This window comes from Daktulosphaira vitifoliae, unplaced genomic scaffold (genome assembly GCF_025091365.1).
Source record: "Daktulosphaira vitifoliae isolate Bord-2020 unplaced genomic scaffold, ASM2509136v1 Scaffold_1, whole genome shotgun sequence".
NCBI classification, from domain to species: domain Eukaryota; kingdom Metazoa; phylum Arthropoda; class Insecta; order Hemiptera; family Phylloxeridae; genus Daktulosphaira; species Daktulosphaira vitifoliae.
The window spans coordinates 2,950,738-2,963,713 of NW_026099572.1; the positions used below are offsets into that span (position 1 = coordinate 2,950,738).

General features: G+C 27.3%; 1 protein-coding gene across 2 annotated transcripts; it reads left to right on the forward strand.

Annotated features, from left to right (window-relative positions):
• The first annotated feature begins 2,544 nt into the window (after positions 1-2,544).
• Positions 2,545-12,676, forward strand: LOC126896061 (elongation of very long chain fatty acids protein 4-like). 2 transcript variants are annotated; one of them, XM_050668505.1, is made up of 8 exons: positions 2,545-2,567; positions 2,690-2,797; positions 3,209-3,399; positions 8,908-9,000; positions 10,631-10,687; positions 10,952-11,057; positions 11,974-12,038; positions 12,476-12,676. In XM_050668505.1, the coding sequence occupies exons 2-8, from the start codon at positions 2,704-2,706 to the stop codon at positions 12,635-12,637; spliced, it is 768 nt and encodes a 255-aa protein (XP_050524462.1). In that variant the 5' UTR covers positions 2,545-2,567; positions 2,690-2,703; the 3' UTR covers positions 12,638-12,676. The 2 variants fall into 2 exon arrangements, with proteins under 2 accessions (XP_050524462.1, XP_050524460.1); XM_050668503.1 differs by having other exon boundaries at positions 2,549-2,567; positions 11,902-12,038; positions 12,476-12,666.
• Positions 12,677-12,976: the final 300 nt, after the last annotated feature.

Below are 12,976 nucleotides of genomic sequence, written 5' to 3' on the forward strand. Positions count from 1 at the left end.
TTTCTCGGTACTCTATCATACGCTTTCTCCAAATCTATAAATACCACACACAGCTTTTTCTTCTTTCCCTAAACTTTCCTGTTAGTTGCCTCACACAAAATAATGGCTCCATTGTTGACTTACCAGGCATAAATCCAAACTGGTTTTTAGATACCTATGTCTCATTTCTTATTCTCTTATCTATTACCTTTTCTCAAATTTTCATATTATGACTCATAAGCTTTATGTCTCTATAATTTCCACACTCCTGTATGTCTCTTTTACCTTTAAATATCGGCATCACAATACTATTTTTCTATTCATTTGGAATTTTCTCTTCTAATAAGATTTTATTTAAAAGTTCCTTCAACCTCTTGCACAACCTCCCACACCTCTTTCTCGCTAATTAAATCTACCAGTCCCTCATTCCACGAGATATCCTCTAATGTCTTTTTTGGATACTTCTCATTCTGTAAATTTTCAAAATACTCTTTCCACCTTTTTTTCACATCGTTATCATTTGAGAGTACTCTATTATCAACACTTTATAAACCTTATATAATGATAATCTTTAGTCCTTTTCTCTCTTACCTTTGCAAGTCTATAGATTTCTTTCTCGCCTTCCTTTGTTCCTAGGCTATCATACAACTCATCATACCTCTTTAACTTCGCCTTACTTACTGCACACTTGGCTTCTATGCACAAGCGTTTATACTTCATCCAATCTTCTCTCCTTTTGTTCTTCTGTCATACTTTGAATTGCTTTTTCTTACTTTCTATAATTTTTTGAACGTCCTCATCCCACCACCAGGTTTTCTTGTTTCCTAGCATTCTACTCCTACTCTCACCAACAATCTCCTTTGTAGTATTCTTTACACAACTAGCTAATCTATTTCATACATCGTTTATGTCTCCCTCGACATTCCACACCATCCTCTCTTTTAACGGTTTTATAAACGAAATAGAGTTTTTAACAAACTCTATTTCATTTTCCACCTCCGGATTTTCGATTTTTCTCCCGTGTTCCTTCTGTTTTTGTATATTCTATTTCCGGTACACCAAAACTCCATTATTATCAGTCTATGTTGTGTAGTTACACTCTCACCTGGTATAACTTCACAATCCTTTACTCGCTTTACGCTCTCTCTCTTCCACATAAAATAATCAATCTTTGATCTATTACTTCCACTCTTATAAGTTATATAAGTATTAACCACATCAAGATCATATGATACTGCGAAATCCAGGATTCTTTCTACAGTCTCATTCTTCCTTATAAAACCATACCCTCAAAGTACTCTTTCATATCCTCTCCTCTCATTACCTACATGTCCATTCATATCTCCACTTATCACCGCATCCTCATTGCCATGTACCCTTTGTATCACCTCATCCATCTCTGTCCAAAACACTACCTGTTCTATTTCATCACATCTTACTTATGGTGCATAGGCACTTATTACATTCAGGACTTTTTCCTCGAATATCAATTTGACGACTATAATTCTTGCTATAAAACTTGCTGCTCATTAATAAATTAAAAAATTTTGATTTTTGTGATTCTTTATTTTTATGGTTTAGTTCTTTTTTGTAAAATATATTACAAATTGTAAAATTTAAAATAGTTTGATTAAAACCTATAAAAGTTTTATCAGGGGTTTCCCGAAATCACCTTTCACCAACATTATTTTTACAATATATTTATAATATTTAATCAGTTATTAAACTGACTCAAATATTCATTCAAATATTTTATTGTTTGCCTATGACATTAAATTATTTTAAAAAATTAATTCAATTAACGATTAGCATGATTTACAAGAAGATTTCAATACATTTAATAATTGGTGAAAAGATAAAGTATCAAATTTACATATAGACTAAATGATCTCTATCGATATAGTCGATTCAATTAATGATTTAGGTGTTAAATTTTATTCTAAATTGTTTTTTCAGTCATATTGAAAACATTACAAATAAAGCTTTTAAAACTGTAGGATTTATTACTCGCACATGTTCAAATTTTTATAATCTTAGTGCTTTTAAAATATTATATTTTACATTTTAAGATCTCATTAAAAATATGTCTCTCTTATTTGGTTTAATAATAGTTTGAATATCATTCATAATCTTGACACAGTCCGAAACTGTTTTCTAAAGTTTTTACATATGTTTTAAATTTATATTGATCATTCTAAAAATTACAGCTGTATATTCTATTTTATTTCTACAAAATATGATATATTGTTTTAAAATACTTAATTATTACAAATACAAAATATTATACTTGATTATGAAGTTGTGTAACTCTTTATTAGTTATAATATTGTTTTTTTATATACTATACGTATAGTTAAATTGTAAATGTAGTTTTTTCTGGCATTATGAATAAATAAATGAATATTTTATTTTTACGTAAAATTTATTTCGGGTAATAAGTTTGTAACAATTGAAAAATGATTATAGGAAAATAATAAAATATTTATTAAAACTAATCTTTTCTTTTAATTATATGCTGTTGTAAAAAACTTCTACAACCTTAAAACGATAGTTATACAATATCAAGAAGGACGCCTAAATTATAAAATGTATTGTATTTTTTTAAAAATACAAAAAATAATTCTTTTTAATTATATCTAACTATAAAATAATTTATGTAGTCATACAAGGTGATTTATTTATATGAATTTCAATAATTCGAAATTTTCAGTTTTAGGTGAAATAATGTCTCATTGTTCAGCTAACCATATTTTAAGTAATTTTAACGACATGTCAATCAAGCAAATTTCTAATAACTTTTTGGAAGAACTTAAATTTGGTAAATATTTGTAAATTGCTTATTCAGTGGTTAATCTAAAATTCTTTTTTGTAAAAAGTTTTCACTTTATTATTTTTTACTTATCATTTAAAAAAATTATCTAAAAGATATTGAGCAAAATAATATAACTAAAGAGGTGTAAATTAATTTACAAAAATATCAAAAATAGATACTTATTTCGTGGAGGCTATAACTCTTAACCAACACTTAGTTGCATCATAATTCTAAAGCACATACATAATATTTTTAATTTGTTAAAATAATTGTTAATTTGTTAATAACTAACATAATAAACACTATTTTATTGTCAAGAGTCTTAAGAATTAAAAGCTACTAGTACTAAATTTTTATATCATAGTTTTATTATTTTGTTGTTCGTTCAGTTAATAATAATTTTTTATATATAATTAGATGAAGAAATTGATTCGTGGCCATTAATGAAAACACCATGGCCTATATTAAGTATTCTTGCAGTTTACTGGTTGTTTGTGGTGAAAGTAGGACCAAAGTGGATGGAAAAACGAAAACCGTTTAATTTAAAATATATTATGATGATTTACAATCTTTCGCAGTTATTATTCAATGGCTACATGCTATGGCGAGTTAGTAAAATTTAACTATTATTTTATTTATATTTATTGTATTATTTGAACAATTTTTGTGATACATGGAGGTTCAAAATGTTTAATTTATTTTTTTTATTGCTATATAGTTGCTTTTTATAGTAAGTCTTAGACTATACTCAAGTTAAAAATACAGCGTTTCCTTAAATCTTTATTTTATAATAACTGCTACCAAATTTCAATCAATTCTTGTTTATGAAAACTAGTGCGTGTTATGAGTACGCACAAATGAAGTGGAACTTCTTTTAGAGTCATTCAACTAAAAGAATATTAAGTTTATATTAGAATAAAATAAAAAAAAAACCCCAGCACAGTGGGGTGGCGGCACAGTGGGGTGGCGGCACAGTGGGGTCGTGGCATAGTTGGGTCCAGTATAGATGATATCTGACAGTGATTAAAATCACTATCATAAGAAACGCTTCGATGCAAATCTGTAGATAGTGTTTAATTAAAAAAAAAAATTGTTAAAATAACATATTTTTGAATATGGTAGCCATTTGCAGATAGAAGATAGGTCGTCGGGACAAATTTTTTTTTTCATTTTATAGTACATAAAAAAAGCTTTAATTTGATATATGTCTGAAGGACGCAGTATTTCCGGAACATTTTCAAAAATTAAGTTAAAAAAATTATGTTGATTTGTTGATTTTTCAAAATGTTATGGAAGTTTTAAGAAAAAAAAGTGAAAAAATTTCAAAAATTAGCGATTTTTAAATTTGTAATTTTTTTGGAGGTTTCCCCCATTTACGGGGAACGAGGGAAATTTTTTCAATTTTGAAGGGTAATGTCTTCGACTAGATTCGATTTGTGATCTTTTGACGTATCCTTGAAAGAAATCCGTTCGGTGAGAGCTGAGAAAAAGTGNGATTTGTGATCTTTTGACGTATCGTTGAAAGAAATCCGTTCGGTGAGAGCTGAGAAAAAGTGGTAACAGACAAAAAAAAAAAAAAAAACACATCATAGTAAAATTAATATCTTCTCCACTTCGCATCGAAGCTAACATACAATAAAATTTTTATTTTCAGTTAAAGTCAATTTAATTTAATATTAATTTTCTTATTCTATTATCACGAAAAATATAATGATCTTATGATAAATAAAATATCTAATATAAATTTTTGATTAGACGTTATGAAAATATCGTGTAAGAATTGCATCTATTGTTGTTTTTTAAAAAATTTTCACGCACAATCAAAATTATTTGAAATTAAATTATTTAATGGTATTTAAATGATATTACTTTAATTTTCGAAAATACAAAGCTAAATTATAATATAAAAAACGGTAGCACAGATGGTCGCAGCACAGTGTGCAATTGGCATAGTTGAGACAAATATAGATGATATCTAAAGATTAAATCACTGCCATAAAAAACGCTTCGATGCAGATCTGTAGATAGTGTTTAATTTAAAAAAAAAAATTTCTTAAAATAGCATATTTTTGAATATAGTAGCCATTTGCGCATAGGAGATAGGTCGTCGGGACAAATTTTTTTTTTTCATTTTATAGTACATAAAATAAGCTTTAATTTGATATATGTTTGAAGGACTCAGTATTTCCGGAACATTTTCAAAAATTAAGTTGAAAAAGTTATTTTTTGTAAAAAGTTACTATTTTAAATCCCCCCAGTGAGCAGAATAAGTTTTAGATTTTCAAAAAAAATGATATCAAATGAAAGGGAAATATCTAAGGTTTCAATACAAAAAAATACAGCACAGGGGGGTCGCGGCACAGTGATGCCATGGCATAGTTGGATCAAGTATAATGATATCTGACAGTGANATTTACAAAAAAAATATACCAAATGATAGGTAAAGACATCAAGCATCTATATAAAAAAAAATTATATTGATATGTTCATTTTTGAAAAAGTTACGGCAGTTTTTAGTAAAAAAAATTGAAAAAATTTCGAAAATTAGCGATTTTTAAATTTGTAATTTTTTTGGAGGTTTCCCCCATTTACGGGGAACGAGGGAAATTTTTTCAATTTTGAAGGGTAATGTCTTCGACTAGATACGATTTGTGATCTTTTGACGTATCGTTGAAAGAAATCCGTTCGGTGAGAGCTGAGAAAAAGTGGTAACAGACACAAAAAAAATAAATAAATAAAAAATAAAAAATAAATTCATCTTAGTAAAACCAATACCTTCTCAGCTTCGCATCGAAGCTAAAAATATATAATTTATTACTTACTATTATTATTTACTAATAAATGTATATATATAATATTTATTTTTATTTACATGTTATTATAAAATAAAACATTGAAAAATTAGCCAATTCTGGTCAAAATTTTATTATTTGATAACGTATAATAGTGCAATAGAATTTTGACATTATACCTAATAATACAATAGAATCCGTCTGCTATGGCCAAACGTTACGGCCGACAGTGATGCGCGATAATCTTCTTTTATTTCTGTAAAGAAGTTTCACTCCAAAAATGCGGATCTACACTACTCCGTTTTTTAACTGAATTGTATAGTGAAATTCAATATTATGATAATAATTATTTTTTTAGTTATATTAAAGAGAAATATTGCATTATTTCTACTCAGTAACGTTGTCAGGAGAGATTGATGGTTAATATAATTACATGATGAAAATACAGATTTATATGATTATTAAAAAATTATCTTAAGTTTATACTTGTGTTGACAAAATCTTAATCACACCACGGTCCCTAATATTTAATTATGAGTCCGTTAAATTTGCTTCGGAAAAAGAATCAACAAAATTATCAATGAGCTAAAATAAAATATTTGTGAATTAAATTTATTGAGAAGATTCTTCGGAATCGCATTCTTTATCTGTAAAATTTAAGTATTAAGTAGACATATTGAGGCCGTGTAAATCATACATTTTAACGTTGCCTATGATACTGAATTCCTCCTACCATAAGCGCAACGACATTTAATCCTCAACACATCGGCCCTTTGACTCAAAGGGTAATTGGAGGTTATCGACTATATAGCTCATATAGTCGATAACCTCCAATTACTCATCCTCGCTGTAAAGCGAAATTAAAACAAAATAAACAATATTAAATTATCCAACACACAGTTTACCAACATCCGCGCCAAAAGCGTTTCAGGTTTTTTATCAAATAATAAAAAATCATTGGCGGCTAGTAGTTTGGACGACGGGACGATCGCACTCTCTACTAAAATTAACTGTATATTCTCAATTCTACATTTTTATTACAAATGCAATTTTTTAAATAGTAAAATAGTTATAATACATTTGTCGTGTGCGACACATTTAAGTTGTTTCCCTCAATATATACGGGTACACATCCACACACGAGCATGTTTGTACAACCAACAGCGTTGTCCGAACAATATATTGAAATGTATATTACAAACGAGTCGTACGGGCGGGTACAGTTAAGCTGCAATCTTATGTACGGGTTTTGGACGACCGGCAACGTCGTCCATACAGTAAAATATTAGTATATTACTATATTGGGTAATTTATTTTTAGAATTAGGTGACTTCAAGGCTGGTACTTTAATGCAGGGAAACTTTAAAATCACTAGCAAGGTTCAATAAGGTTACCCTGGCATGGGTACCAGGACACAGTAGTGTGATTGGTATTGAAAAAGCAGAATTTCTAGCGAGAATACATGCAGAAAACACGTATGTTAGACCAAAACCAGTGGTAGGACTCACAAAGCAATTTCTCAAAGTACTATCCAAAAAATAGTATAGAGAACAACACAAAAAAATATGGTGTTACCTAGTGGTACCCAGACAATAAAAAATGGTTATCAAGACTTCTGGTCTACTACCTACCGAGGGATCTTAATATATGACTAGATATCAAATAAGTACTTTGACTGGATTACTGACAGGAAACGGTCATCTGCTTAAACATCTTTAGACAATGGCAGTGACAAAATCACCACTGTGCAGGAAGTGTGGAACAGAAGAGAAAAATTCATTTAACAATATATGCGAATGTGATATCCTGGCAACATTAAAGTCTAAACATTTGGGAAAATATTTTTCGAAAAATAAGATATCAAAAACCTAAAACTCAAAGAGATATTTAATTTTGCTAGAGAGAGAAGACTATTTGAATATATATAGGTGCGGCTTAGTAAGACGTCTTATATATAGTATTAGGTATTCAAAAATAGCAATATCACTTCGATGTGAAGAAATTGAATTAATATAATTCGGTAGGAGGTGCGCACAATAGACTTATAGGTCTGAGTGCATAGGCAGTTCTTGCTCACCTCTATGACAACTAAAACTAAGTTCTCAATACAAACATGTTTGTATTGTTGTATTTAAAATACGTAACAACCTTTTTATTCTAACTTATAGTAATAATAATTTAATAATAACGCAAATGTAATTAATAAAGATATAATCAAACAAAGTAAAACATACAAAATAATGATACACTTAAAACAGGATAAATAAATAATACACAAAATGAAAACTTAATGTCACAAACGTACCACGCGAAAAGAGATTACCTTCGGTACTCTCGAGGTCTTCTCTCTCCACCTTTTCAATTCATTCCATTTCGTCTAATAAACTAAAATATTTTGTTTTTCTTTTTTATAAAATTCATAATGCAATCATTTTCAAAAATGTTTATAAATATTTACTTCCTGGTCTAGTAACAATAATTCGGGGAATTACAATTAATCCAAACATTACAAAAGTGTTCTACTTCTAGGTTTACAAATAATAGACTATATTATATTTTGTAATAATAGATCAAGAAAGTACAATTAAACCAAACATTACAAAAATGCTTTATTTTCAGTTTTACAAAATAATGACCTATATTGCAGTATTTTTATTCTATGTTTAACTTATCGGAGTGGTTGGTTGGTCTTTAAAGTGGTATACCAGGACACCAAACCATTAGTAAATTAACGTGTGCATGGTAAGCAATTTACCACTTATTACCCCAGCTCCAAACAAGATAAGAACTTAACTTCACTATTGTTTAGTTGCGATATAAATGTTTTGGATTTAACTTGGTAATGTTATTAAGCGGAATCGCCCTTTATGACCACCTTAACAACGCTATAGCCATTTTATGATTTCAATTTAATAAAGTATTTGAATTATAGATAGTTTATTCTTCATTGTCACTAAAAATAACAAAATATGACAATATTTTGGCAGTGTTATGCACAAAAATAGTTTACTATTTATCATAGAAAGACATATTTTTGGGTATAGGTGGAGTGCTAGCCATAGAGTGTGCCATCGCTATATGTTACCATATAGTGAAGAACAATTTAGAATTGTTTTTTTAAATAAAATTTTTTGAAAAATCTAATAAATTATAAGTTTCCAACAAAAAGATCAAGAATTATTGACATTAATTTTTTTAAAACTGACTTTTACTATTATGTTTACATATTAATACATTAATATATATTGCCATTTATCAAGAAAAATTATAGTTCTACAATTATAATAATTAATTAATAATAAACAACTTTTCTCTGGTTTTAAGGTTTACAAGCCTGATGTAATCAATTCTCTTTGGAAACATAGGTGTAGCCTAGACGAAGAAGATCATAGTGAAAAACGTTTTGTTTATATTACTGTAAGTTTGATAACTCTTTAGATTAAATATATCAGTAATATCTGTAATTTTATAGTTTGAAGAATTGTTGTTGAAAATATAGTACTTTTATTCATTAAATTTTAAAGAACGAAAAAGAGTTCATTATAAATTAGTATTTTTAAAAAAATGATAACTCAACAAAATTAATAAAAATTCATATCATTTAATTCTGTAGCTTGTATGACACAAAAATTGTTTTTTGAGATTTTCTTCAGACTTATAAAGGATAATTATTTCTTTCCGTGACAAAAAATACGATTAATTTTAACAGGAAAGTTAGATTTTTACGGTTCAAAAATTTTGATTTGCATAAGATACCATTAAAATTTTTTATTTGTTATTGCTTTCCTATAAAATTGCTAAAATTTACATATCAACATTTGGAAAGTAACCAAAAAATTATTATTTTACCTTTAACTTAAATAATTATAATTGTATTAATTTTTCAAAATAAATTTAATTCTTAGATTTTTGACATTCTTTACGTTTTCAAAACCAACTCTTCAATTATCAATCAATTACACTAGTTTACCAAAAAAAAAAAATTTTCTGACCCATGATTTATGATAGTCATTTTTTATGTAAAATCGTCCACTAAGTTCGAAAATGAAGTGCAAAATACAAAAAGTAGANCTTATGATAGTCATTTTTTATGTAAAATCGTCCACTAAGTCCGAAAATAAAGTGCAAAATACAAAAAGTAGAACAGTTTTTGAGTTATTGCGAAATTAGCGTTTTTCGTGTGCCGCGAAAAAGTGTTTTCATTATATTCTAAATATCTTTAATTGCATTCAATCGATTTTCATTTTTTTTACATAAAATTAAACAAATATTGAAAAATATAGAAAAAAATATTGAAAAATTACTCACAATATTAGGAAAATTTACCACAACCCCACCAAACTGTAAAATTAACTCAATTTAAACATATCCCAATAAAACTATATGAAATAACCTTAAATTATTTAAAAAATTAAAATTTTGTCTTAAAAAGTAATATTGTGAGTAATTTTTCAACATTTTTTTCTATATTTTACAAAATTAAAGCACCGAATTAAAAAACTCTGATATTAGGAAATTTGTTTTATTTTTTAATCGCGCATAATTTCTTCTTTTTTTAATCAATATTACAAAATAATATATCATTTTCTTTGTTATGTATTAGAGTATAATTTCTTTTGAATATATTGTTGTTAAATTTTTTTTATTGGTGTATTTTATGTAAAACTCTGATTTTTTCTGACATTTTGAGAAAAATTATAAAAATTCATAGGTAAATTTGTAGATAGCAAACGAGAAAAGAGTCAGATAAAAAATTGTTTATGATAAAAGTTATAGATAATTTAATATTGTTTAATATTTTGTAAAAAAAATGATAATCGATTGAATGCAATTAAAGATATTTAGAATATAATGAAAACACTTTTTCGCGGCACACGAAAAACGCCAATTTCGCAATAACTCAAAAACTGTTCTACTTTTTGTATTTTGCACTTTATTTTCGGACTTAGTGGACGATTTTACATAAAAAATGACTATCATAAGTCATAGGTCAATTTTGTTGTAAACTAGTGTAATTTTTGTTAAACAAAAAAATTATTTATTCTAGGCTAATGAAATTGTATGGCTTTATATTATGAACAAAATAAGTGATTTATTGGATACGGTGAGTACAATTAAACATTGAGTGATGAGATTATTTAACTTATTTTATTTATTGATTAGTGGTATTACATGATACCTTACAGTACAATTAATATTATTTTATGTTTTAACAGTACCTAAAAAGTTAGTAATTTATCATTAACAAAATTGACATTTTACATATTACACATAAAAAATTAATTATTGTTTAGATATATCTTTAAACTTTGATGACGAATAAACGATTTATAGTTAATCGAAGTTCCACTGTATGTTATATTTATAGGTTTTCTTTGTCTTGAGGAAAAAAGAATCACATGTAACATTTTTACATTTATTTCATCATATGGATATGTCTTTTTCCATGTGGATATATTTGAGAATTATAAAAGGTAAGCTTCCTTTTATACTTCTTTTAAAAGTAGTTGGAATATATTACTTCTTTGGTGAATGTAGAGGTTATGATTTGTTATACAGAGTGTTGGTTTAATGTATGTCACGACTAGTAAGGCGATATTCAGTAGGACTTAAAAATAGCGAAATAAAAAACTAAATTTTCCCATCTCTAAAATTGGGGTTTTCTAATTTCTCTACTTCAAATTTTATTAAAATTAAAAATAAACATCGTCGCGTTATTTTCCACGAAGTCCTCATACAAAATGAGTTACCACTCGATTTTTTTGTAAATTTCGAGCCCTCCCTTGAATTTTGGGTTTAAAGTTGGAAAAAAATTTCACTTTAGTGTGACCCATCAATTTGTATTGAAATTTCACTGGGAGTCCCGTGATGTGGTTTATATATAGTTTAAAAGATTATATAACGAGAAAAACCCATGGATAATGTGATATTTTTTCAATTTCATGAGTTTATTTCGTCTTTTATTATTTATTCTAACTTATAAAAATTTTTCCCTACTGACTATCACCTTACAAGTCGTAGAATACATTAAACCCCGTATATTTATCATCCGATAATTTAAAAGTAAAATTAGGTTTCTAAATCTATTAATTGTATTTTATCAATTTATTTATAAATACAAAGTTTTTGTATTCTAACTAAGAAAATAACAGGTTAAAAACAGCTTTTGAACCAGTATTTTTTAATTATGAATATTTCTTTACCTGGTTGAGAGGAGGAGCGCGATAGAGTAATGCATAATGACAAAAATAAAACACACACTTTGCATCCAGTATGTACTTTAAAAGGGTAATGAAATTATCACTTGAACATTTTTAGACCAATTTATTGTGTTACTTGGTTCTATAAACATGATTGTGCACATGATTATGTATAGCTACTACTTTTTAGCATCACTTGGACCCAAAATGCAAAAATATTTATGGTGGAAAATATACTTGACACGTTTGCAAATAGTAAGTACATAAACCTCAATAGATAGAAAAATTTAATAATCTTTATTTGAAATATCATCTGGTTATAATTATTTATGTACTATGCAAAAATTTTAAAATAATTGTCAACATTATACCTCATAAATAATATTACATTGCGACTATGAGGGTTGATGTGAACTGGCTTTTCTCTACCTAATTGTAAATTTGTAATTTAAAAGTGTATAGTAATCATACTTTTTCTTAATGTATAAAGTATTAATTGAGCAAGCATCTAGTAATCTGGAACATTTGGTGCTCGCTTAGTGTATAGAGTCCACGTCCGCCACCGCCCGAGGCTACGCGTCAGTGGTGTAGTTCATAAAGTCGAAACCGGACGACTCCTCACTGTATCTTTTCACTAAATCTTTTTGTGTTACTCGCTGAATTTGTTAAATAATAATTTGGTTTTTTTACAGGCTCAATTTGTGTTTGTAATTATATACCTCGGATCATTATATACTGTTGATTGTTCTTTTCCAAAGATTTTTACTATATATATGATTACACATATTGCATTGTTTTTATATATGTTTATAATATTTTATAAGAAAACTTATCAAAAAACAAAGTCTGAGTAATGAACTTTATTTAATTATGATTAGTATTGTATTTAATATATGTATAAATATATATTTGGATTTGAGTTTGAGTAAAATTGTTTATTTATTGTTTCTTCTGATATATTTTGCATGAAAAATTTTATTTGTTTTATCTATGACTATGTATTTAATAAATAATCATCGATAAAATATTTTAGATTGTTTGAAACAGTCACTATAATGGCTACATTTTTGTTTACCACTGTATTGAGATAACACTCTAATTTAAGCAAAACCATCAGCCATAGGGTGATGCACTGCAATCAAATTACGATTGAGTTCATGCATTTGACAATACTTTTCAAATTCGACAGATAT

Coding starts and splice junctions, on each gene's coding strand:
- LOC126896061 (XM_050668503.1), top strand. CDS start 2,704: ATGTCTCATTGTTCAGCTAACCATATTTTAAGTAATTTTAACGACATG. Junction 10,688..10,951: donor TAAGTGATTTATTGGATACG/GTGAGTACAATT, acceptor TTATATTTATAG/GTTTTCTTTGTCTTGAGGAA. Junction 11,058..11,901: donor ATATTTGAGAATTATAAAAG/GTAAGCTTCCTT, acceptor GAACATTTTTAG/ACCAATTTATTGTGTTACTT.